The sequence below is a fragment of the Colossoma macropomum genome, unplaced genomic scaffold (assembly GCF_904425465.1).
Source record: "Colossoma macropomum unplaced genomic scaffold, Colossoma_macropomum, whole genome shotgun sequence".
In the NCBI taxonomy this organism is placed as follows: Eukaryota; Metazoa; Chordata; class Actinopteri; order Characiformes; family Serrasalmidae; genus Colossoma; species Colossoma macropomum.
This window is the reverse complement of record NW_023494805.1, coordinates 21,227,061-21,254,857: the sequence shown is the minus strand read 5'-3', so window position 1 is coordinate 21,254,857 and position 27,797 is coordinate 21,227,061. Positions and strand designations below refer to the sequence as shown.

At 38.9% G+C, this 27,797-nt stretch overlaps 1 protein-coding gene across 1 annotated transcript; it reads right to left on the bottom strand.

Annotated features, from left to right (window-relative positions):
* Nucleotides 1-10,667: 10,667 nt before the first annotated feature.
* On the bottom strand, nt 10,668-26,456 carry cop1 (COP1 E3 ubiquitin ligase). Its single transcript, XM_036596517.1, has 20 exons — nt 25,808-26,456; nt 24,693-24,752; nt 24,521-24,618; nt 24,316-24,380; nt 23,965-24,084; nt 23,810-23,878; nt 23,638-23,697; nt 22,046-22,140; nt 21,244-21,298; nt 21,023-21,137; nt 19,390-19,525; nt 18,738-18,881; nt 18,492-18,600; nt 18,025-18,106; nt 17,762-17,878; nt 17,229-17,346; nt 16,952-17,076; nt 15,991-16,151; nt 12,758-12,802; nt 10,668-12,475 (listed from the first exon to the last, which is right to left on the bottom strand). The coding sequence occupies exons 1-20, from the start codon at nt 26,104-26,106 to the stop codon at nt 12,458-12,460; spliced, it is 2,091 nt and encodes a 696-aa protein (XP_036452410.1). The 5' UTR covers nt 26,107-26,456; the 3' UTR covers nt 10,668-12,457.
* Between the last annotated feature and the right edge of the window lie 1,341 nt (nt 26,457-27,797).

Below are 27,797 nucleotides of genomic sequence, written 5' to 3'. Positions count from 1 at the left end.
CTATGGAGGTCTAGGTGGTTGGTAAGGTGATCTTAGGTGGTAACTAAAAAATTTGCTAAATGTTAGGCAAATTGTAAAAATTCAGCTGGCCCAGCTTTCTCATGATAATTTAATTGACTCATTAACCTTTACCGTGTTAATGCCGTCTCACTGCAGGCAGATGCCTTAACTATTTGAAGTTGATAAAACGTTTACAGGGGTCGCGCATGCGCGCTCAAGTACTTGGGCGGGGCAGCTGCTGTTGGGCGAACTCAATAGACCACTGTAGTCGTGCGTCATTCTGTAGTCCTCGTTATGCCCATATTAGGAACTCCGGATCTAAGCTCCATTTCTCTATGGCCAGAATGAATAGGGTTTTCGAAAAATCGCCTCTATCGCACCCTGTGTTAAATAAAAATGTTCAGAACCCGATACGTTTTGTCCTGTGTACATTTTTCTCCCGAATACCACTGGATCCTCTGAATTACCAGGTCGTTAAAGAGCTATAATACTAATATTGCTACACGCGAGCTACTGCGCATCAATTTGATGTCACTAAGCTACACGAAACTAAGGCGGGCTGTGGCGGTACTCTGACGAGTTGTGCTATCTTATGCCGGCCTTACACCAAACGACTTTTCAAGCGATTTCACTGTCGCAGACAAATATCCATGTCGGGATAAAATCATGAGAGTCTTGCTAGAGTTGCTTCGCGCTCGCGTCATCTCGATCGTTTAGTGTAAGGTGGTCAAGATGGCAGTCTTAAGTCAGTCCTTTTCTCGTCTTGACGCTGCGACAAAATCAACCGTGTTTAATATTATTGTAAGCTTGAAATCTCTGTAAAAACGGCAAACCTGCTTCACTTTAATACAATAATCATATTCACTTAAAATGTAAACTGACTTTAACTGGCATTATTGAAAAATCATTGCCGTTTTTTCCTTTTTTTATTTTATTTTATTTATTTATTTATTCTGCCCCGCGATGGACTGGCGACCTGTCCAGGGTGTATCCTGCCTTCCGCCCAATGACAGCTGGGATAGGCTCCAGCACCCCACCGCGACCCAGAAGGATAAGTGGTTTAGATGATGTATGTATGTATGTAATTATGTATTTTTTGCTTTCTGTTACACTGTTTGCTTTTTTATGGTTTAGTTCATAATATCCAATCAACAAGGCTGATTCGCTGCATGTTGTGTTGATGTGTAAATCTTTATGTTAAATAAAAAAGTAACTGCACATTTTACAGAGTCGGCTCGAGCTCAGCTGCTGTGCGGGGGACACGGCAAAGAGTCGGCATTGGCACATCGGAATCAGCCTGGGTACAGTTACTGGCTCTGTAATTAATGTGTCAGCAAAAAATGGGGAATTTCCATCTGTAATTAGGAGAGCAGATTACACCCTCATTGAGGTCCGAGCAGTCACCAACGTTTCACCGCGGATTCGGGAACTGCGCGATTAGAGCCGCTTCTGGAAACTTCGGAGGGATTCAAAATGCGTTTGGTGAGTAAATTATTGGTTTATTTAACGTAGCAGTAGTTTTTCAATCGGATATTTATTCAAACCTAATCCTAGAATTTATGAATGCTGAACTTTCCATATGTCAAAACGAAAATAAGCACCACTTGCTAACAGTTAAGTTAGCTAGCTAACGCTCATATAAAATGTTGGTAGGCTAGCGAGTCACCTCTTTTAGATGACGGTTTGCTCTCTCAAAAATTTGAGAAAGTTTTTTAATTACAATTCTAAAGTGGGACGGTGTCGAATTTCTGGTGTAATAAACTGGTGTGTACACTTGTTAGAGTTGCTAGCTAGCTAAGTAGCCTAGCATAGCTACGTACGCGCAAGCTTAGGCTAATTTAAAATCTCTGCTGGACGACCGGTTCATTCCAGCTAACCTGTACTAACCCATGATGAATACGAGCTCAAATATGAATGGGAGATGTGGAGTAACTGGTTTTGGAGTGACAGAAAAGCAGAAACTAGCTAGCTAACTGCGCTCTGTGATGTGTGGGGCTGTTAGCTTGGTAGCCAGCAGGCTAATGGGCTCAACATAGAGCAGATTTGATGCCTCTCTCACACGAGTTTAGAGAATAGAAACAGCAATCTGAGGGAGAGACGTCAAGTGACTGGTACAGTTAAAACAGTAACGTTAGGTTAAGAAGGTCAACTGCGCTGCGATTTGGTAGCTAACTAGCTCTCAAGTGATTTTACGTGCTAGTTAGCTAGCTAACTATCCTATATCAGGCTAATGTTTGTAAAATCTGTTCTTTTCTTCTTATATCACTATTTTCAGGCTTTACCACATCTTTTCTTCTTGCAGTGACTTGCACATTTCCTACACCTACCACCAGCATTTCTCAGGTATGGAAGCAACTTTTTATTTCTCCTTCTCTGGCATGTTGCTGGTTTGTTTACAATGCTTTAAAGGTACTACTTACTAGTATGTTTGTGTTTCTCATGACTGACTATTGACTGACTGTTATAACCTTTGTGAAAGAACAGTTTTGTATTGTAGTTTTTTAATGTTTTCTCCTGTAGGAGGCATATATCTGCTTCCATTGTATACAAACAAACTTAAAGTCCTATTTCAGGGTCTCTTTTTCTTCAACTTCTAGGCCCCCTACCCACTCCCCACATTTGCAACTTCAGGAGCCTTTTCACCAGGAATAAACAAAGTACAAAACTTCTGAACTTGAGTAAAAGCAGACATTTTCTTTATTAAATATAAAAGTATAAAAATAAAAGTATTCTATTTGTCTTTACTTACAAAAGTTCTTGCTTTTAAGGTAAACTTTAATCAGAAATTGTAATGCATCAAAACAATGCTATTGGTTATTTTTTGTTTTATTTATTTACAAAAGTCATTACACTTCAAGATTGTGGTAAAATAAGAATTTTGTCTCATATACACGCACACAAAGAAATTGTGGACATGATAAGCAAGATAAACTAGCAAAGTGAAAAAGATAAACATGAACTAACAAAGGCAAAGTTTCACTTTGATTTCAGGTGGACTTTAAATGTACTTTACATTTGTACAAAGTATCATAAGTAAAAGTAGTACAGAGTGTTATTGCAGTTAAATAATTTTTGGTGAATACTTTCTCTTTAGGAGTGTGGTATTTAACCCAGAGCATTTCTGCTTTTACTCAAGTTACTAACACCTGTCTTACACAACAACTAAGAAGTTGTGTACTTTGTCCACCATGCTCCTCGCTGACCATCTACTCCAGGAGAAGCTAGAAGAAATATCTCTGAGGTATGAAAGCAACCTGTGTACTAGATTTGAGAGGCTTGAATGCTTATACAAATGCAGGCAGCCAACATAAATGTGCTTGTGTCTATTTCAGTTGTTGAAGCTAGTTTTTTAAACCTTTACCAAGTGTTTTATCTTTTACAGCCATCCATTTGCTGCTTCTGGTTCTCAAATGATCAGAAATTGTCCCAGGTACTTTCATTTATAGAATCTTTATGGTATTGCTCTTTGTAATATTAGTACATATTACATTAAATATTTTATTACATCTTTTAGCACACGGCATTGTCAGTATTATGTATTTTAAAATGTATTTGACTCACCTGCTTTGCTTTTCTTATTTTGCAAAACTGTTGTATGAAAGCAATAGGACATTTTAAGGTTGTGTGCTATTGTGAAAGACATAGTATACTGTTATTGTCACGGATCCTTCAGGCTCTGAGGTCTCTAGGGACTCCATTTCCCAGAACCCCCAGGGGAATCACATGATTCTCAGCCCTCCATCTCGCTCCAATCACCGCTCTCTGTCGCCTGAGTGTTAACTGATTACACCTGTTCTCATATAATTAGTTTAGTATAAAGCCCGGGCTTTTAGTCTAGTTCAGTGTGAGGTATTGCTTCTTATTCAAGAGCTACTGAGCGGTATTTTCTTCTGTCTATTGTGATTTTCTGGTTTTTGACTCTGTTTGCTGTTTTTGACACTTGCTCTTTTTGCCTTTGCCCTTTGGACTTTGTTCACCTTATGTTTGTCTTTTTATGTTGCTTGCCTTTGCTGGATTTGACCTTTGCCTGTTTTTTGACCATGATTTTGGATTACGACTCAAACATTAAAGCCTCACTCTCTCTTTTTTATTTTCAACCGCGAGTGTCTAAGCTATTCTGCCGCGTTAGTTATTCACAATAACAGGCTTTTTCTTGTATTGTTTTGCATATACCTTTGCTCCTTCTTGTTGTTACTTTTATAGATGTATTTTTGATACTGTTTACTATTTGTTCAGAATACTTTATCCATATGTTTTGTATGGTGAGTGTTTGTTACTAATTTTGCTTACTTTTTTCTTCTTTTTAGATGCAGTCATGAGGAATCCATCTTCACAAACTGCAAGTGACAAAGAAATTGACCAGAGACTTTCACATCTGTTAAGAGCTGAGCATATTTAGCAGGTAGGATTCAGATGTTTTTATTTGCTGTCGCTCCCCCTCCTGTGCATACTGTACATGTATGCTTACTGGCCATTTTTGCAGTGCTCCTAACTTACAGACTATAGTCCCTCTGTCTCTCTATACATTGTTACCCCCCGTTTTTCCCTTTTTTACCACAGGGCCACCACAGAGCAGGTATTTATTAATGGATCATTCTCAGTACTGCAGTGACACTGACATGGTTTTAGTGCGTTAGTGTATGTTGCACTGGCATAAGTGGATCAGACACAGCAGTGCTGCTGGAGCTTTTTAAACACTCCACTCACTGTCCACTCTATTAGACACTCCTACTTTGTTGGTCCACCTTGTAGAAGTCAAAGATGACAGTTAATCTGCTGCTGCATAGTTTGGTGTTCGTCATCCTCTAATCCTTCATCTGTGGACTATTCTCAGTCCAGCAGTGACACTGAGGTGATTAAGACATTGCTCTATCTGATACTGACATAGTAAGTGTGGTACTAGTGTGGCACTGCAGTGCTGAGAATTAACCAATAATACCTGCATTGTGGTGGTCTTGGTCGGTCCTGATCATTGATGAATGATGTGAAAGGGGGCTAACAAAGTATGCAGAGAAAAAGATCAGCTACAATTTGTAATTGCAGAACTACAAAGTTCACATATATTTAATGGACCTGATTCAATAGAAAAAGTAAGTAAATACAAGGCAGCTTTATCTAATAAAGTGGCCTGGAAGTGTATACAAAGTGATGTAGTTCAATTGGTATTTTTTTGTAAACACCACTGTAACTGTTTATTTACATAAGTACCTGCTATTCCACTCAATTTGTATGAATTGGTATGCAAGATTTACATATTTTGTTTAGGCAGTTAATGTAATTGTTTCTAAAGGATTTATGGTGTAAATCAATTCATGTATGCTTAACTGTGAACACAGGTGAGCTTTAAGAATTAACATTTCAAGACATGATAGAGTATATAGTGGCGTATGATAATGCATATATTACTTTCTTAGAACAGTGGCAGATTATTGATTTGATCAGCTGTGTTCACCTGTGTTGTACTTCTCCGCTTTGCTCGTGACTAGTTGTACCTAGTACATGAAATATTCTTATGTTAGCTCAACTAAATATTTTAGTGCTGATGGATATCAGTCAGTAAAACTAGTAATTTACAGGTGTTGAGCAAACAAGAGAAATCTGTATGTGTATACTAAGATGTAACAACTGGCTGCTGGGGTGTTTCTAGGTTATTGCTAAGGTGAACTAGTTGGTTAACAGGTAGTGCCAGGTGGTCAATCGAATGGATTAGTTGGTTGCTAAGGTGTCTGACTGGAGACATCTGTGCATTTAAGCTACAAGTCGACAGAGGTGGAACAAATGCTGATGATGGCTTAGTATTGAAATGTGTCCTTTTCTACCTTTCACATTTAAACTTTATCAGTTATAAATGTGACCGGCAACACTGTATTCCAGAAATCTGGTTTCTCCTATAAATACTTCATTGGAGCTCAGTTTAACAACAGAAGGTCCTTGTGTTTATCTTTGTGTTGGCATCATGCTCAAGCACTGCATCAATCTAACTTTTGCTTTGTTTCTGTTTTCTGGATACAGAGAGGGTCATGTGAACACCTGATGGTCTAAATGTGAGTCCTCATGCAGAACTGGAGACAGTGCACACGTTAAGTTCCAGTAATCATCCAACGTCATGTCTGTGTGAGACTCTATCCCATGTTGAACACTCTGAATTCTGGACTCAGTGACTCATTATTCTTGATCAAACAGGGCAAGTAGCTATTTTTTTGTTTATTTATTTTATTTGTTTATTCATTCCACCATGGATTATCCTTTATATATGTGTGTGTGTGTGTGTGTGTGTGTGTGTGTGTGTGTGTGTGTGTGTGTGTGTGTGTATCTAGGTTAGGGAACCAGCCCATTGACCGGAAGGTTGCCGGTTCGATCCCCTCGGCTGACAGTCCATGACTGAAGTGCCCTTGAGCAAGGCACCTAACCCTTAATTGCTCCCCGGGTGCCGTAGATAGGGCTGCCCACCGCTCCGGGCAAGTGTGCTCACTGCCCCCTAGTGTGTGTTCACTAGCGTGCATGTATGTGGGTGTTTCACTGCACGGATAGGTTAAATGTGGAGTACAGTATGCGAACACAGTTGGCTGATGGTTCTGAATTCAGTGTGTGTGTGTGTGTGTGTGTGTGTGTGTGTGTGTGTGTGTGTGTGTGTGTGTGTGTGTGTACACACATGCTGTTTTTCAACATCTCAAGTTCAGTTCAAGTTCATTATCCAACATCATGTCCATGTGAGACTCTATCCCATGTTGAGAACACTCATTGGTGAATTCTGGACTCATTATTCTTGATCAAACAGGGCTAGTGGCTATTTTTTCGTGTTTATTTATTTTATTTCTTTTTTTTCATTCCACCATGGGTGATTCTTTGTGTGTGTGTGTGTATATATATATATATATATAATTAGAGCTGCAACAAATGACTAATTTGATAGTCGAATAATCTATCGATTGCTGAAACGAATAATCGATTATTTGGATTATGAATCACTACATTACCAAATAACTTTTGTAGATATTAGCTTTTAAATTTAGCTTGACGTTGTTTTATGCATTTGCTAACTAACAATGAAGAAAATAAAGATGAATACCATTCAGTTTTAATGAACTTTCCTGCTAATATAAAAAATAAAAAATGTTTTCCTGTCAAAATTTATAACCAAGGTTTTGCACAGTAGCAGCAGTAAAATATAAAAAAAAACTAAATCAGTCTTTTAATCAAGTAAATAAAAAATCTAAATTTAAACAGTGCAGTCTGTGCTCTGTGCATTCTGCTGTCTGTCTACACTCTGCTGAAACTAAATTTTACAGTCACAGGTCTTTATTTAAATGGAAGAAAGTCAGCATCTCTCCATGCTCCTGTTAGAGGCCTGATCTCCTCTGAGACCGGATACTCCCCGCTGCAGAGAAGATGCGCTCTGATGGAGCGGATGGGAAAGTGGAGAATGTTTGTAGCAAACTTGTCAAACAGTTAAATTTGAACGATTTTGTGTAAATGCTTCATTTCAACGGTAACCCTTTGTCCAGCTACCCTGTGTGTTCACGGAGAACAACCTCCATAAACTGTTAGCGAGTGGAGCCAAACGTTTGCAGAGAGCAGAAAACTGTTCGTAAGCGCTCTCCTGTATTCGCCGAAATTGAACGCACCGGTGGCCTCGACGCTAAGACGACGATGCAGTGTTGAAACTGTAAACGTTATCTGGAAAGTGAACAGGGTCACTGTGAATAATTGTTACTTGCTTCTCTGTTCCAACTCCATTATCGATTCCAATGAAAATGCATTTCGAAACAGAACATGTTACAGATTTTGTTCTTGATGCTGCCATCGCGCTGTTGTGAATTCTCCAGTAAACTGTTATGTCAAAACGTTAGTGAGCGCGAGAAAGACGCGTAATGACGTCACCGACTAATCGACTATTAAATTAGTTGCCAGCTAATTTGGTCGTCGATTTTAGTCGACTAAGTCGAATAATTGTGTGTGTGTGTGTGTGTGTGTGTGTGTGTGTGTGTAAGTAATATATGGACACGTGCTGTTTTTTCAGCATCTCAGCACTGCTTTGTGAGTATCCTGGGCAAGCTCTTGGATCACGCAAGAAAAGTTTCTTAAAGTTTATCAAAATAGTCTGTACCTTTATATTATTTATGTATTATGTGTTATTTATTGTTTCCTTTGTAATTTATCATTAGCAGTTGTTGACTGTTAAATCTATGCTCACTAATTGTCAAGCTTGCTCTGTAAAAGAAAACTGGTCAACGCAATAAATGACGCCTTTTGTGGAAAAATCAGGTAAATACCTTAATGAGTCTTTTACAACTTATTTGTAAATGCCACTACTGATGTAATTATTTCCATAGTATGATGACTTCAGCTGATTTGAATCCAGGAGAGTTAAGAGTTTTTAAACACCTTAGTGTCATTGCTGGACTGAGAATAGTCCACCAACCAAAAATATCCAGCCACCTGTGACCATGTGAAGGACTAGAGGATGACCAACACAAACTGTGCAGCAGCAGATGAGCTATCCTCTCTGACTTGATCTACAAGGGGGACTGACAAGGTAGTAGTGTCTAATAGAGTGGACAGTGAGTGGACACACTTTTAAAAACTCCAGCAGCACTGCTGTGTCTGATCCACTCGTACCAGCACAACACACACTAACATACCACCACCATGTGGTGTTACTGCAGTGCTGAGAATGATCCACCACCCAAATAGTACCTGCTCTGTAGGGGTCCTGACCACTGAAGAACAGGGTAAAACGGGGCTAATAAAGTATGCAGAGAAACAGATGGACTACAGCCTGTAATTGTAGAACAACGAAGTGCACCTATATAGTAAGTGGAGCTAAAAAAATTGACAATGAGCATAGAGACAAGGATAATAATGTTATGCCTGATCGGTATAAATAAACACTACAAATGAAGTGACTCAAAAGAATGCGTTAGATATATTTCTTACATAATTTAACAATGCTGAAACATGCACTGTTTTAAGAAGACTTGTGGTATCCGATCAAAGCACAGGTCTGAGCTTATATCTGAACCATGTGCGTATACAGTGCATTTGCAATTCGTGCTACCAAAATTCTAGTGCATCCAGGAAAAAAAGTAAACTGGCAAATGGAAATTGTGGGGTGTCATAGTAGCACCTTTTCAAGGCTTTTCAAGAACCTCTGAATCAACATCAAATCAACGTAGACAGACAAATGCCGATAAAAGGTTACACATATAGGACTGAGAAGAAGGCCGTGCTTGTGGCCATACAACTCTGAGAACGCCCGATTTCTTCTGATCGCTGAGAAGAAGCCTGCGTGTAAACGTTTAGCTTTCCTAAACCCACTTGTTTAGTCAAGCTTTTGATAATTAGTTTTTCCAATTGATGGTAAAGTGGGCTTGCACTCTGATTTTTCTGTAAAGCTGCTTGGTGACAACGCCTGTGGTAAAAAGCACTATAAAAATAAACCTTCACAGGGATGTCCTTACTGCATAGCCCCGCCCCAGCTTTCAGACAGCATCCAGAGGATTCACTTGGATTTGTCTGTCAGCCTCTGGAGCTTTAGATTTCCATCTGAGGCCTGAACATCACTGAGATTTGTGTTGCTACCCATCACATTTCAGCAGGAAGGCATCCATTAAGCATGTTGATGCGTACACAGGCGGAAACACAGGAATGTCTACACTGTTACATTTCGTTACACCACACTGTAAACAGCTGAGCTGGCATTTTTTCATAATGCAGTCAAGAGCTAGTGAGCTAGTGAATTACAAACTTGAATTAACTCTACTGTGGTCTGTGAGGACAAAAAAGGTGGTGCAGACATTTCCCCGTTTCCCCATGCCTGTGGTCTCTGGCTGCTTGTAGTCTTAGTAATGGAATGAGATACCATCAACCTTCTTTCAGACCGTCAGGCACTTTTATGTCAGTAATTTATGAACTGTGTTGTGTGGAGCTTCATGGAACACTGCACCTAAATTAGAGCATTGTTTAGCATTCATGACTTTGGCTGGCATGAGCCTCTAATGGCTTTTGTCCTGGGAGAAGAAAAAGGGTAGAAGGACTGCAGCCTGACCTGTGCACATCGAAGCCCCTCATTTATCACCAATAGACTTGGATGCTTTAAGATGCAGAGGCTGTTCTTTGTTGCTCTTAGATTCCTAAATCACAGCGTTATAGAGCAGAAGAATTTTTCTTCTCATCCTCTTTATTAATTTGCCATAAACATAGCGAGAGCAAACCAGGATGCATAGATTTGAATTTCTATCGCTAAGCTTATTAGGACACTTAAGTGGCCTCGGCTCTTAGCAATTGTGTGATGAGTAGGGAGTATGAGATGTTGAGGAGTGATCTGTTATTTGCCAACACACAGAAAAATTTCATTTTTAGAAAATTTTTTTAGAAATTGAATTTACAATTTAGCATAATATGTATTTTTAGTTGAGCTTGCTATAGATAGCATAGTCACAGTGCACCACACAGAAGATTAAAGTTTGAATACCCCTTCTGGGCAGGAATGCCATTGCCACTAAGATAGGTGCTGTACAAATAAACTTGCCTTGCATTTAGCTACCATTGTGGCTCTGCATAAGACCATCTGCCAAGCAATATATTTGCATAAAATCATTTAAATGTTTTCAAAAATTGTAAAGGTTTTCAGGGCTATGTAAAATTAAGTTCAGTAGCTTTAGTGCTGGTTTCACAGAAATGCACCACGTTTAATAGTGTGAATAGTGTGAAGCATAATAGTATGCTGATAACATTTAAATGGAACATGAAAGTGATTCACACACCTTGTAAACAAACTTCAATGGCCAGACACACAAAGCCCAATCCACTTGTTTCTGAGAATACTGGCAGCAGGGAGTTGCTCCTCCTCACTTCCTTTTTCTTTCTTTCTGCACTGGGCTCTAATGATGCTGTCTGACTGTGAGGCACTGGGGGGGGGGGTTCATCATAGACTGTTACATCAAGGCAACCTGAGGAGACACCTCAGACCTGAGGGCCCTCACAAGAGAAAGCTTCCACACAAAGGGAAGCTGTTAGCGCCCAGATCAGCAAAAGGCTCTCAGAGGAGAACGAGACTAAAAGAGCAACCATGCGCCTTTGTGCCAGCGTAATAGGCAATTACCGCATCGAACCGCGTAATGACCACACATAGCAAACAAATGCTATTACTCCGTAACATGGCTGATTGACAGTGTACATATGTCCATTATCTAGAAATCTGAATGCAATATACCCAACAGTTCATTTCCTTTGCTAGACAATACTACATCTAGCAATGTGCTATTTGTCTGATTATCAAAAAGAAAGACTCCATAACAAACCTGAAATGCTGAACAAACAGAGAACAAATGCATTTCTAGAGAAAATAATAAACCTGGAATACCAATAAATGGTAAATCTAACAAATGATCATTTATTCATTCAAATGAACAGGTTAAAATTAGAGAATGGGTAGACAAACACAGAATTACTGGGATGCAGCAAAGGTGTAAGCTCCAAAAACTAAATGCTAATCATGGGTATGAAGTTCACAAAGGTTCTATAAATTACAAAATAAATAATACTTGTACAAGAACTGGATGATATAAAGAGCAGCAACGTAATGGGTGATTGTTAAATAATCCCAATAGTGTACATAGTGTCATTGTGAAGTCCACCGAGTCGATTTCTCTCTACGTCTGACAAACTATGACCACTAAGTAGAAAAAAATAAGGGAGTCATGGCAACTGCTAAGTTTTAAATGAACTTCATCTGTTCATTTCTGCATGACTTTCAAAGCATTTGAAAGTAATTCTGTCCCATTCACAGAGGGCAGCAATGTCTAAAGGTCCCTTGATGTAAGCTTTACCATCATACAAACTGAGGAAGGTCCAGTAATTCATTTGGGTAGTCCACAGGCGTAAGCCAAAATGGAAGCATGCATTTTATGGATAAACAGACACTGTGTGTATCAAAAGAGAAGAGTATATGGATACAATAGGCTCAAAAGAATGACGCAACGACTGATAATTTATACAACAAAAAGCATTTCATTGTGTTCTGGTCTTGTGCTTTGGCTTTGTACTCATGTAGCTCTACTTCTGTTAGATTTGCCTCAACTGAAAGTTTAGATGTGTGGGAGATTCTCAGGTACTACGCATCTTTGTATTAATGCCTTTAATCAACCACTTCAAAAGAGGCTTTTGAAAGAAGCATCTGCTACTTCCTCCCCTACTCAGCCCAGAAATCGTCCTCATCTGATCGCTTTTCTCAAAAAATGCTGTTACTGGAGCACAGGATGGGCAAGTCTTTTCGCAAAGTTCAGGTTCGATTAAAATCAAGAGATTTCACTACTGTCCATTGTGCTCAGACACGTCTCGCTGGAAATGTTCGCTTCAATTCAGCCCAAGCTTTAGTGCTCGTTTATTCCTTTTCAGAGGAGAAAAGCCGAGCAATGGTTCAATAAAGGGTCCGATGATTGATTCCAGCAGACCTTCAAACCAACTCGAGTACCTTGAGGAAGAGGAAGAAACACTTGCATCAGAACACAGTGCTAGATGTCAGGTCACTCTAAAGCATCTGATGTAAGTACTGCTCAGTAAAGATTCAATACGTGGACACTTCCAGACATGCTGGAGCAATAACATAGCCATCTTATAACAAACTGTTCTCTTTTATATAACTACCAGGGTTATAAAACACTGAAACACTGTCCATTGAGAATACAGAGGAAATGTACCAGAGAGAAAAAAGGGACGCTTTTAAAAGAAAAGTAAGTTTAGGGTAACAATATACCTTGATTGTTCCTTGACTGTTGGCTGCAATTAGCACATTTGACTCCTGAGAATTGAGAGAAAAGCATGAACGTCATCAGAAGAGAGGGATTAGTTGGAAAATGTTAAAACAATCTCAGCATGTTTAAAAGTACATATTTTCAAAGTTTCAACAATGATAAGCAATTCTACCAGTTTTGTTTGCACTAAATTACTATTTTTCATTTGTTCTATTTTCTGGACACAGTTTACCAAAAACATCAGTGTGAATAAAGTAGTGCATGGAGTGTTACCATCTTACAACAATGTTTATACTGCAAGGTTTTTTTTCAAACCAGGCCTGGCTTTTCTTACCTTCCTACAGCTGAGATAAAAATTACTTGTTTATTAATATCCTTTACAATACAAATGAATGTCAAAATGTCTTTGGTGCTTGGGTTCCAAATTATTTCTGGCTAGTCCCTTCTCATATCTCTATTTATCCTTCATTATGTTCTTGCTTAAAGGACAGTTAAGGATGCTACATTTCACAGGCATTTACATAAACAAAGGGGCATTGACTTTTTTTTTTTTGGTCAGAGTAATTTATGTAAGGCTGAGAAAGGGAATTAATTGAGCAAGACTAAGACACCAGGCAGAAATTCAGCTGAGTAAGCAGGCTGGTTTTGCACATAATTATCGCCACTGTTTTTGTGAGGAAAAATGCTAGTGGCATATCATCAGGGGTTTAAAAGGTCTTCCATAATGGCCCAGAATAACAACTCAGAGGGAAAAATAACATATTATTTATACGTCATCCAAAAGTACCAGGACAAGGAAGACAAAATTTTTATCTTATTGAATCCACTGCTAAGTTAAGGGAACACAATGTTCAGGTAAAATTAAAATTAAATTAATTTTAAGTTTGTACTGTTCAGGTCAAACCAATCATAACAGTCACAGCGAAATTATAAAGAGCAAAAACAACAATTTAGCAACAATCCCCAGTCCAGAAAATGCTTGTGATTGAAGAGATGAAAATGTATCAGAAACAAAGATAAAGAAAAGCCCAAATCACGTTTTCCAAGGACAATCTTCCATGTGCATATAATTTTAGCTGTAGAATCATAAAGGTTACTCTGCAAAATGCAAAACTATTGCAATATGAGTTATAACAAAGTTGAAGTATGCATGTACTGCATAAATACATTGTAACGAAGGTTTATGGACTCAGTATATACATTTCTGGCCAGTATTTTACTATAGAGATGAAAAGTTCTTGAAAGGCTAAGCAAGTATGTCATATATTCCATAATATACATGTGATTATACTCATATTTTGTATATATTTCAGAGGTTTAAAGAGACTGATGCCACAAACCCCTATGCAGCTGGCTAATTAAAAGGCTTGGCAATTCACTGCAAAGATGCTCCAGGTTCAAAGCACTTATTGTTCAAGGAACATCCAAGTATAATATATTGTATGTCCATCATTCCCAATACTTATAATGATCAAAGGTGCTATTATCCCCAAACAATAAAAAATTAGTAAGAAGATAACAATTAGATTCTAAACTTCTGGACAACCTCCTTTTCATGCTGAATTCAACATGCACATGTAGAAAAATACCAAATTGTTGTATTTAGTCATTTTTGTAAATATTGTGTTTTAATACTTTTAAAACAAGTTTAATTTGTTATTAAAAAAAAGGTTATATTAGTAATGTTGAAAGGGCTCACTTTGGTTTTGTTTTGGTGTGGTACCATAAGATGGATTGACACCATAAACCAGAATATCATATGTTCTGTTACTTTGCTGAATAAGTTGGCTAATTCAGGCTTTACTTATAGTTAGTGATGCAACAGGCTGCAAATGGCTACTAAAGGAGGATTCACTGACGCAATTAAAAGCACTTTAACTTTTTCAAGGTGAATTTTAATGGAAAACATTGCCATCACTGAGAGAGAACTAGCCATCATCCAAACAATTTGATAAATTTTAATCCAGTAACCACTGATTTCCAGATGTTTAATGCTTGTTTTGAGTAGCACCAGGCATTTCTATTTATTTGCTACAAGCACCACCTGGATGAGTAGACAACAGCTATAGAGCTGACTTTGTAAGCAGTGGTAGTATAATACAGTGACTTGATACAGTAAAACAAGACTTAACATCAGTCCACTGATCTGCTCACTTCACATAAATTTCATGCATTATATAGCAATACATTTATAGGTGATCAAGAGGCCTCAATCATTATACCTTTAAAGAAATAATTAACACATAAACTGAACTGATATTCAAGGTATCCTGATCCCTAATGTCTATTTTAACAAATTATTTACTGTCTAGTTCAGTCACGTAATGTGAGAATGTAAGTTTAAACAAAGTCTGCAGTTCTGTGGCACGTTTTTATTCATCTTTCATTAGACCTTATCTTGTTTAATACATATGTCTGCCTAAATGAGACAGATGGACACTTTTTTTTGGTCTGAACTGCAAGTGACCCAAACTTTTGTCCTGATTTATTCCCCTTGACTATGATAGTTCAGCATGCAGGCACTGACAGATGCAAAAGGCATGCAGTGTTGCAAATGTGTTGATCAAAGTTTAATGCACAATGTCAATTACAAGCTATAAAACAACATATAAATAAGAGTCAACTAAGCGCAAATATTGCAACAACAAAATTATTTCAGTGATGTGTATTTAGTTTTCAGTCAATTTGTCTCTCATTTGCAATCCTTAAATTTCCCAGAAGCCAACACAGCACCTGTAAAATCAGCCCAGGATTGTGAAAGCTGCCCACATTTTCTCTGCAGCATCACGGATGTTATACTGCATCTCTTTGGAGCCACCAGCAACAACAGCATGAACTGTTACAACCTCTATTGATATGCAACATACCTGACCTTCTTTGCCCTTTACACTCTCTATCTCCCTCTCCTCTGTGCAGAGCAAAAAAGATTCTTTAGTTATGTATACAGTGCTGAATGAGGTAGAATAGCAACTGGGAAGGAGCTGACCCACTCAATAGGAGCTTCCTTTGCCAAAACAGGCTATATCCCAGCCAAGAGAAAGAAGCCTGCATTTTAAAAAGCATGCCTTTCTGAAAATCCAGTTAAACCGATCAACGTCAGCGTCCCAACATTCTACTGTCCTACCTCTGACGTACTAATAAAGTAAAATGTTATTGTTGTGTCACAGTTGTTTCTTGTGTTTTCTTGTCTCAGACCATGAAATGTGAGTGACAAGAAATCTAGATTCAGTCTCACCCCATCTGGCAGCGCACGCCAGCACACGGCACTGACAAACTCATTAGTGTCGTCTTCCTTCTTGTCCTTGTCCAGAACACTCTTCACGGTGTCGAACTTGAAAGTCAAAAGCGTTTTGGAGAGCCCCTTGTAGTACAGGTACAGGGAGTTGTTTTCACTTCCTGTCAGCAGGACAGAGACAGCATTACGTAGAACATTAAAAAACATTATTTAAAAATAAATAAATAAATAAATAAATAATAATAAAAAAAAGTGTTTGGATACCCTTCTTAATTACTGGGTTTGGCTATTTCAGACACTCTTTGCAAACACTGGAAGTAGAACCCATACAACAGTCATAGTATGCCAACTTGCCAACAAGACAGCTTGTCACATTTCTGCCCCACTAGAGTTGCCCCAGAGAACTGTATATGTTTTTATTGTGAAGTCGCATCAAGTTTGGTGTGGATGAACTTGACTGGCTGCACAGAGCTCTGACCTCAACCACAATTAACACCTTTGGGATGAACATCAGTGCCTGACCTCACTAATTCTCTTGTAAATAAATGGAAGTAAATCCCCAGTCATGTTCCAAAACACTTGTCAATTATTGCCAATATCTAAATCACTTCGCCCTAAATCCAAGGCCTAATGACAGAATAATACTAGATTATTCTAGTTAATTGCACTAGGACAAAATAACACTAGGTAAAACTAGTAACTCTAGCTTAAACTTAATTTACTTTTATTTATGACATACATTTATGTATTTTAATTTTAAATTATATAAAACCCATTATCCTATTATCTAGTAGTATCAATCCTAGTGAACAAGATTAAACAAATTTCCGTAAACATTTCTTCCAATTTCAAGCAACATCGTCACCAAAGAAATGCTTCTCAACTCTTTTTACAAATTAAAAAGGAAAATACTTCTGAGTGTCGAGAGGGCAATGCTACAGCTCTGTGTGGTCATACTCACCACATGCTACATAGTCTCCATTGGAGGCTAGGCCCACAAAGTTCTTCTCATTGATGTGGCCTTTGAAAGAGCGCAGGCAGTGTGGCTTGTTCACATTCCAAAGTTTCAGCTGGCTGTCTGTGGAGCTGTGGGAACACAGAGCTATTTCATCAACACCCAAAATTACAGGCATCTTTCTACAACTCTCCAAATGCTGGCACATACAGCTTGCTTAAAACCAAGGTATTTGAAATAACTCCATATAGCATAAGTAAGTTTAAAAAATACATATACATACGCAGATACAATTTCTTCTCCATTGACAAACTTGGCATAGGACACTGCCTTCCGGTGACCTTTGAAGACCATGATGGGCTGTTTAGTGTTCCTCAGGTCATAGTAATGAACACAGTGGTCTAAAAGAGGATGAAACATGCACAGTTCTGAGAAATTAGTATTTGGAAATTCTGATATGGGTAAATCTACATAAGATAGGCCAAAAGCCTCGACCTACTAATTCAAACGGTTGGCATCAGTCCTTCTTTTTCACTGGGTAGCTGAATAGAATTTTCATACCTCGGCAATGGCTAAACACATCTTCACCAAAGCATATCTGGCTAGAACAGTTCACAGCCAGCTCTGCCTTGCTGAGATAACTCTACTAATTAGAAGCAGTATGCTGCTGTGCTTCAGTCGTGTCAGTAAAGCTCGTTCTTTTCTACAACCTTGTAATTCAGAATAGATTCCACTCTACTGTATTCCACAAAGGAACTGTAGCACATGCAGATGTTTATGAGATGTACAGAATGTTTGTGATTAAATATACATTACCTGCACACCCAAAGGCAAGGTGATACCTAGACGTCGGGCTGAACTTGACACAGCACACATTGGCCTTCGCTTCAATGCTGGCAACTGAGTTGTCTAAGTTAGTAGACCACAACTTGACTGTGTGGGGGAGGGGAGGAAAATGTGATTTACTCTCAATCATGTGATAGCAGTAGAACAGCAGGTCTCTCTCTATCCCTTTTCTGGTTTAGGGCAAAATACTGTAGCAAATTTTGCAGGCATAATAGGTTATTCCTTTCATGTACCTTTTGCATCATCTGAGCCTGAAGCCAAGAGTTTGGGATCCATCAGGTTGAAATCAACACTCCAACATCTCTTCTCATGCTCCTAGGAGAATTCCCACATAAATGTAAATTAAGTGCATTACAAACAGCAAGGCAATTACACTTTAGAACAAGGAAGAATCAAGAAACCACTGCTTATATGAACAGTACTATAACAGTACCACAAGTCTTTAATTTCAGCACCGTTGACCTGCACATTTTGGCATTTTCCCTGCTCTAATACAGATTCAACTAAACAGCTTATTAATAGGCCCTTCCTGAGTTGAAGGATGTATTAGGATAAGTGTGTTGTAAACGCAAGGCAGGGATGCTCCAGGACCAAGTCCTGCATTAGATGATGGAAAATACTGAATGATCAAGGAATCAATCTCATCAAAAAAAGACTACCTGAAACTGTGACAGACATTTAATTTTTGTTGACAATATACCTGATAAACTTTTGACCTCTGTCCTGTGAACCCATCCCAAAGGATAACTGTTCCCTCGTAGTCACTGCTTGCAAGCAGGTTTTTATGATAGCTACTCCAGCTGATACAGCTGAGGAAAGAAAAGAGAGAGAGAGAGATAGAGAAAAAGTAAGAGAGCGACAGTGAGAGAGGGAACCCATTATATTCATGGCATACTGTATATTGTAAGACAAGCATCTTCCTCTGAACTGGGAGTGGTTTTTGCACCTAATTTTGGAGTTGCACGTCATCTCGTTGACAGGATAATGAATGTCCACAGCGTCCTGAATCACCGTCCCGTACTCAAACACTTTAATTTTCTTGGTGACACCGGCGATGGCAAAGTAATCACAGTCACGGTCAAACTCAATGCTGCATAGGGGAGAAGGGGGGGAAAACAGAACAAGTGTCAAGAACATTGAGTTCTCCTCTAGTCTGCCCTCCACACATTACCATCTCCTGTAAGCACTCCATCACACCCATCAGAGTTAGAATCAGCTCCACAACCTCTTACCGCAAGCTATTAGAATCAAGAGCAAACCACAGTTGCAGGAAACGATAAAACCAAAGCATCAAACCAGACAAAATTTTAAAGCAATGAGTAAGCAGGCCTCCAAAGACTTGGAGCTCAAATTGAACTGCTCAACAGACAAACTATATCAAGAAAAAACGTTGATACCTTGTAGTTAATGAGATCCATTGAGACCACAAAGTCCAGAACTCTGGCATTACGGTGGAATAGATCATTCCCCGACAGACCGTACATTAGGATTTCAGCATCTTTGCCGCTATGCCAGAGCACCCCCTGCTGGTGAGCCTATTGGAGCCCTAATGGAGCCCTAATGGCACTGCACAAGAAGAACATATAAAAAATAATTACCTAGAAACAATACTGGAGCCATTGTAGAGGTCACTCGCGTAGGAGAGAGTAGCTAGAGGTCGCACAGAGTTGTAACGTGTGAATTTGGACAGACATTCCATGAAATCGTCCAGTTGGTTAACAGTCCTGCTGTCATCTACAGAAGGATATCAAATATTCCACAACATTAAAGTCAGCAATGCAGCAATGCTACACTATAGTCACAGATATTTAAATTCTGCTTCATTATATGCACACATTCATGAACATAATTGTAAGCACCATGAATCAATAAAAAAAAAAAAAATTAACTCCTGCACAATGATCAAAAATTTATGTAGTGTGATAATTATTAGGTCCCCAAGTGCCAAATTTGTCTCATTTTGACTATCATGAAAAGACATGGCTGAAAAACAGCAAATTTCAGGTATGGAACAGCATTTTACCTCACAACTCCTGAACCATGCATCATACAGTTAAAAATCTTTCTTTGCCCAGGTTATTTGGCTTATGCACACCAATAAGACCTCAATGTACTTTAGCCATGTTGGATAAAAATATGAAGATTACTTGCATTACATGCAAAATCGTTTTTGTGCAGCAATCCTAGATTTTTCCCCTAATCCTCCTGAAATTGGGAGTCACGATATTAACAAAAGCCTGAACCTTAACACTCATCATAAAAACGTTGACATAAATCATAAATAGTGCTTAATAAACACACTCAGTAAATATTTTAAAAAATTACTGCAAAGTCAAATATCCATTTTTTTTGTGTCTTATAACAACGCTTGTCTATATATACTGTTTAACTGTAGATGAAATACTGATATGTCCACATATGTCAAAAAAAGATATAAACATTTCATGGGGTGCATTTACTTCTTCAGTTGACTTTACAATAAAATGGGGCACTAACATGCAAATAATCCAGCAACTCACCAAGCTGTACACAGTTAGTTCCAAGGCAGACATGGAACTAAGCAGATTTTGTCAGAATTCATTAACTGCATTCTCTGCAGTAGCTAATGTGATGATGTGTGATCATGACTTTCCCCACCCCCCGCCAAATTGGTTCGCCTGGCATCACAGATGCTCAAGTTTTCTAATATCACTGTATAGCCCTTTTTCAGACAGGATTAGTTTTACATTAGGCGGTGGGGTAATGTAATTATTTCTCAGCGATTGAAAAAAGTTTAATTTTATGTGCTGAAGTTGACTGTTTGCTGCAAATTCCCAGGCTAATGGTGATGCTAATGACGCACTGCATTCACAATTATAAATTCATAAATTAAATGTTTTAACTTCTTTTCTACTCTTTTCTGGAGTAAAGGCTGCACATAAATCCAGTTAACACTCCCATTTCTGTCATTTATACTGTGCAAATTTATACTGTGCGCTCATAAACATTACAGATGTCCTGAGGTATACTTTCATTACCCCACCTCCCCATGGAAAACTAATCCCGTCTGAATAAGGCTTAAGAAACGCTTATTTACAATGGAGTATTTACTTGTTCAATATGGGGAAAAGATGCCGTTGCACAGAGAGGCTATCACTGCAGTAGATAAACAGTAGAGCTAAGGGTAAATTTTTGTAAATTTATAATCTTTTTGCCAAACTGTTGCTTTAAGGAACACATATCAGTACTCACCTGTGATTCGTGACATCCGGTTGGAGAAGTAGCACTGCTCCAAATCCTCAAAGTGCGCTGTTAGTCTCTTCCGTCGTGAAGCCAAAGTACTGTTGTACCATGTCTGTCTTTTACCCTTACGAACAAATTTAATGGACAATGGTTTCAGGATCTCTTATATAGCTTTTTTGTGAAACATGAAATACTGAAGAATCAAGAGTGCTCACTGAAGTGGAATTTACCTGTGAACTTCCACCAAACTGAGGAGGTTGGATATATTCTGTGGGTTCTATGATGCTAGTGTCAGAGAGAGAACTTTAAATTAGAACAGTATAACAAATGGAACATAAAATGATACTTGAATTTCCTCTCCACCATACAAAATTTCTGAACACAAATCTGAAATACAGAATTCTAATCACTATGACAGGAATTGTCATACTGATCAACTGATAACTACACAAGAACATTACAGCTGTCACAGTAATATTTAAACACATTTTGAAGTTTCTAAACATAATCATGAAACTTTAGTTGACAACCATCAAATTAAAAAATTGCAGATAAAAGTGGCCTGCTTACTAGCTGTCGATACTTAGAAGCTTTGAACTGACAACTTGAGTGTAAATTGTGCACCGCAGCACGTTCAGAAGATGAAACTTTTACAATTTCATAATACCAATGATGAGTTTCAATAAATGTGTTTTTTCTTTTTTTTTTACATTTTATTTGCTCAACCCAACTAATGAAAAAGCAGAGAATTCACATTCTGTTTCTCACATATGCTTGTGAAAGCTAAAAATGTGGAAATACTATCAGTCAACTCAAATAACTGTTACGAAATAATTGTAACAGGCCTATACAAACTCACAAAGTTGCATTCCATGACACAAACAGTCCACAGTGAGCTCTGAAAATCATACAAGTTTGAGTTCTTTACATAGACTAAAGGGAAAGCTTCAGCATGGAAGGTATACTTTCTCTCTGAAGTGACAGTACTGGTATAGAAAGTTTGAGCATATTGTTCATTTCATCCAGTCATACCTGTGTGCAGGAGAGGGAGCTTCCCCAAACTGGGGAACAGTGCTGTCCAAACTGGGATCCATGTCACTCACTGGTGAGTACATGCCACTCATTTCCTAAAGACAGCAGAAATTTGGCTATGAGCTCACAAAGTAATTGTTAATACATTGATCAGGGTCTGCTGATTACCAAACGACCACAACAATGAAATACTACACAAAATTTGGGTTGCATCAATACACGCCAATACTTAAATGCAGTGTTGTTGATGAGGATATAGATACCTATGACAGATACCACAAAGAAATTTGATGCGCATGTGCACTACTGAGTGACCCGTGCATGCTTGCCAGTAGATGGAACTGGAACAGTGGTGTCTGTTTGCTCATGGCAAAATCTGTAACACCAGTATTTCATGGAAAGGCAACAGTAGTGAATGATATACCACTTAAAATTCTTCCTTAGGTATTTTCACCAGTATGTCACAAACACACCAGATAACTCAACATAAAAACAGTGTAAAACACGTTAACGGGATCCCCTTTCCTCAACGTCCAAAAAACCAGGCTTCTTTCAGAAATCACTAAAATCACAATCCCACTGTGCAGTCAGTTACAGCCTGTGTTAATGTTAGTCCATGTTGTTATTGAAAGAGCAAAAGTTAAGTGAAGCATACTGTGGGTCCCCTTGGGTAATGACACCCTTTGGTCATGGTTTAGCCTTTAGCCCACTAGCCAGGCCTGCGGTCCACCTTTGTCAGTCAGCTGTATTACGCAGCAGTGTGAGCTCGCAACCTTTTGGTTCAACCAAGCTGAAAAATCTGCAACCGCTTCTAATGACAGCAGGAATGACTGTAACTTTTACCGAACTCCAGCAGAGCCTGACACTCGGAGATGTAGCATGACTGTACGGGGTGCATGTATGAGGCAAATCACTCAAGAAATTCATGTACAGACCACTGGTTTGTCTATATATTGTTCAGTTCTAAATTTACTGCAGTTATTGCTCTTATTTGCACTTTGTTAGCTCCATTTTACCCTGTTATTCAATGGTCAGGACTCCCAAAGGACCACACCAGAGCAGGTATTATATGGGTTATGGATCTTTCTCAGCACTGCAGTGACACTGACCTGGTGGTGGCGTGTTAATGTGTGTTGCGCTGGTACAAGTGGATCAGTCAGAAGTGCACCTGGGGTTTTTAAACACCTCAGTATCACTACTAGACTGAGAAACAGTCCACCAATCAAAAATATCTAACCAACAGCATCCTGTGACCACCGATGAAGGACTAGAGGATGACTTACACAAACTGTGCAGCAACAGATGAGCTACTACTGTCTCTGACTTACACCTACAAGGTGGACCAACAAGGTAGGTGCGTCTATAAGAATGGACAGTAAGTGAACACAATGTTTAAATACTCCAGCAGAGATCCACTAGTACCAGTGCAACACACAATAACATGCCACCACCACATCAGTGTCACTGCAGAATGATCCACCAACCAAATGTACCTGCTCTGTGATAGTCCTGTGGTGGTCCTAGCCACTGATAATTAATATATACATATACACGCATCTCAGGGGATTGGATTAACTGTATAGACAGTTTACCTCAACACGCTTTATGTCCTCTTCCAAAAAATTGAGTTCTTTTTGTAACTGCTCCAGTTGCTGTGCAAGAACAGAATAATTTCATAGTTGATTAGCTGCTGGTCTATTTAGCTTCTCTATATATACCAAGCTTAACAACTTAATGGATGTATGGTAGGTTAACATGCACAACCTCTCTTTTATTCCTTCTAGCTTCTTTCAAGAACTCCATTAAGATCTGACGCTGAGCTGCTTGTGATTCCTGTGGAAACAAGAACATTGGTTGTATTTGGGGAGAAGCATCACAGCTCACTTAAATTAAGCAAATTAAAAAAAAGATGCACTGACCGCTTCAAGCTGCTTCTTTTTCTGCACCAAAAGCTCCAACATGTAGTTGACATTTGCTAAATCCAGATTCTCCTGGTCTGTGCCAAGAACATCTTGGAAAAACTGCCATTTGGTTCCATTCTATAAACACAAAACATCAAATACAGAGCAGCATGTTACCCACAACAAGACACTGCACCAAGTTTTGGGTATCAATGCTTCTTTCAGTTTTCAACATTTTTCTTCGGTTAGGTCAATCCTTACTATGAATCACTATGTATATAATCAATACATGTGTTTGTAACATACAACAGTGTGGTTTCTGAAAAGGCATTCATAACATCAGTCCAAGCACTAGAGCTGCACACTTACAGGGTGGTCCCGTTTTAGCCGCTTCTCCTCAGATCTCTGTTTTTGCTTGAGAATTAGCTCGTTCACTGCAACAGAGCAAAACAAACTATGGAATACATTTAGCTTCATTGCGCTGCTTACAGCATAGAGAGAATACATCTCACAACGTACTGCAGTCCAACCTTAATGGATAAAGTAATCCCTACTTAATCTATGGTGCACTCACCTAAGAAGTTGGGGTAGAGCTGATCCACATTATCAATGATGTAATTACATTTCGGGCATCTGTTGCTGTCTTCCAAACTCTGTCTTATACATTTATAACTGAAGACAAATTGCAAGAATGAACTTCACAGAAAGGATTCATTTAAAAGGATGAAAAGTGAAACAAGTCTCACCAGAAACTGTGGCCACACTTTGTCATATGAGCTTCCTCTATCATTTCAAAACATATGGGGCTGGAAAAATAAAGAACGAAACGATTATCAAACATATGCTTTTCTCCACAGATCTGCAAATGACAACTACTTTTGAATGTCATTGTCTACCAACAATAAAATAAATAAAAATGTCCCGGCCGCGACTTTTCTCCCCGTTTTAGTGCAACAAGCCATAAAATGAGGCGTAATGGCCATTTCAAAATAAAGTATTATCATGGAACAACAGTAGGTTTGATTATTCCTCTAGCATTGTATTCTACAGGCTATTTTTGCGTTTACTAGGACCTACTGCATTACAAAGGTCTTATAGGATTCCCACATCACACTGTGGCATCTGACTGCATTATATACTGTCATCTATAAATTACCTTGTACTACAGCACAGAAATCAATAATTTATGATTTAACTATGTAGCTACTCAACTCACTGTTTTTACGCAAATATTTAAAGCTTCTGACTACCACCCTAAAATGTACACCAGCGCGATGCAGGTGGAAAGAGCACTTAAGCTAGCGCTATTGCATTAACCAAATCGCTGTACGGGGAATGGAAACGTTTGTCAAATTGTTAGTCTCAACCAACTATATAGCTAGCAACACTGACTACGCTTCGATAGACAATCTGGCACTTAAACCAGCTTGCTAATGTCACAGGAGTTGACCGAAACGCAGTAAAGTTAGAAATAATGTAATCAATGGCTTAGCTAAGTTAACCTAGCAAGCTAGCTAGCTAATGTAACAGGAATCAACCAAAACCCCAGTTAGCTAGCTAGCTTGATAGTTTCCAACTAACGCTAGCCTGTGCTGTGTTTTAACAATGTTAACTAAATAAGCACAGGGATTATAAACCCAAGTATGAAACAAAAAACTAAATGCACAGTCCGGGCAAGGCAACCCCAACTGTCTTACTGAGACAGGAAGAAAATAAGCAGCAGTGAATCGCAGTTACGTTAGCTAGCTAGCTACAGTTAGCTGCTACTACCTACTTATGCTAGCTAACAGGCTACTACTACTGCGGGGCTCTCGGCCCTCTACGAACTTGCACAACAAAACAAGCTGGCTAACCTACTTACCAAACAAAATCGTTGCTTTTATCTTCATATGGATTGATAAGACCATTGTACAGAGGTCTTTTCCTGCTGTAACTCCCACCAGATGAGCCGGGTCTGCCGCTCTGTGTGCTCGTAAGCTGCATCTCAGTTCCTGAGCCCAGCGTCCGGGAAGAAACGCCGCTGCCCGTGTTACTTCCATTTGTCGTAGTGTTGCTGCTCCCGATGTTCGCGCTGTTAGATCCGGCCGTGCTCCCGGAGCTCGTACCGGGCACAGATCCCGCTCCGCCGCCGCTCTGGTGCTGCTGCCGACCGCTTGACATCCTTCTTCCTTTACGCCACCTGTGAATTCCCCTCCTCGGAGGCCCGTAGCTAACGGCTTGGTCAGCGCAGCGCTTCACTGCATGCTAACCGCTTCAGCCAGCGAGCTAAACGTTACCGCACAAAGACGCGCAGGAGTTCGGAAACAAGCGCGGTGCAACTGCCAAACGGCGTCTTCGTTAAAACATCTAGTGAAATTCTTTCATAGGAAGGAGTCTCAGGCTTGAACCGTGTCACCAAGACAAAAACTCGCAACTTCAGCGATATTTGTTGACATATCTGAAAGGACGTTTTGTCCAAATTTCAATTCACTGCACAAGATCATCAACAACAAGGTAACTCAGAATATGGATATGCTGGAACCACTGCCACCGTGTGTTTTGGAGTTGGCCGGCCTTAATTTGAGTAGTTTTACAGAATGTTTTCCAGCGTATCACCCCGTTCCCACTGTCTGTAACAATTAATTTAAATAAAATTACTACAGTGCATGGCAGCATGTTCTGAGGTTTTTACAAATTCAAATGCAAATTTAAAAATGCTCATTAAATTGTGTATTTACAATTGTGTTTCCCATGTGAGTGTGTATTATGAAAGACATACTTCAAATTCGAATGCAAAATGTGTATTTGCATTTGCATTTCTGGGTATATTGGATGGAAAAAGTTAATATGGAAAAGCAAAGTGCATTTCAGTTTAATTGTTTTAAAGGTAAATGTACATATTAAAAACGGAATAAAAATCTTTGATTTACAATTGCATTGCCTCATCGTCGCGTTTCAGCAATGCCAACATGAAAACGTGTTTGCAGTCATGTTTGCAATTGCATTATCACTGTCAAACGAGGCTTCCTGTCTATCAAACACGGTGGGCGGGGTTTAGTGCGGGACGTGTTTTAAGAGGAAGTTAAAAACGCCCGCACTAAAAACTCCCGATATCCTACCCCAGCGTTTGATTGACAGGAGTGCCTGGCTGACAGTGAAAATGCGATTGCAAACAGCGTTGCAAATACATTTTAATTTTGGCAGAGCTGAGGTGCGAAGATGAAATAATGTAATTTTAAATGGGCGATTGTTATTCCAAATTAAAATGTCAATCAGACCATTATAACAATGAAAATGAAATGTCAAATGGACTTAGCTTTTCCATATTAAATATTTACAGCCATCATTAGTGCAAATGCAAATACACATTTTGCATTTGAATGTGGATTATATCTTAAGTAATGCACACAACTGTAAATACACTATTTAATTAGCATTTTCAAATTTGCATTTAAATTTGAAAAACGTCCTGAATATGCTGCCCTAGTTTTATGATTATCTTTGTCCTTAACTTAAGCTGCTTCTTGATCATTCAGAATTGTGCTTTAGGACCTAGTGTACATCTTTACATTTTAGGAAACTGTTTTACAGTTATAGCAGTGTGAATGGCTATTCCGCTGTTTTTTTTTAAATAAACCATTGGGATGTGTGCTCTGTTCTAGTGAAGCTTATAGAGTCAGAATCATTCACAGCAGTGGTGATAGGAACCAGATGTCGGAAGTGCCTCTAAGAGCTACCTCACAGAAAGTTGTTTTCCAAAATTGTTACAAATACATTGCCTGATACTAGACATTGTGTTTCAACAGACGAGACAAGAATTTGGCCCAAAATGAATTTTTTAAATCTATTTGTGGCAGAGAGGTACATGCATG

Excerpts from the sequence above, each read along its gene's own strand:
- cop1 (XM_036596517.1), bottom strand. The coding sequence starts at position 26,106 with ATGTCAAGCGGTCGGCAGCAGCACCAGAGCGGCGGCGGAGCGGGATCT. Across the intron at positions 22,141-23,637 it reads AGGACATAAAGCGTGTTGAG|GAAATGAGTGGCATGTACTC; the intron begins GTAAACTGTCTA and ends TGCTGTCTTTAG. Across the intron at positions 18,601-18,737 it reads ACGTGCAACTCCAAAATTAG|CTGTATCAGCTGGAGTAGCT; the intron begins GTGCAAAAACCA and ends TTCTTTCCTCAG.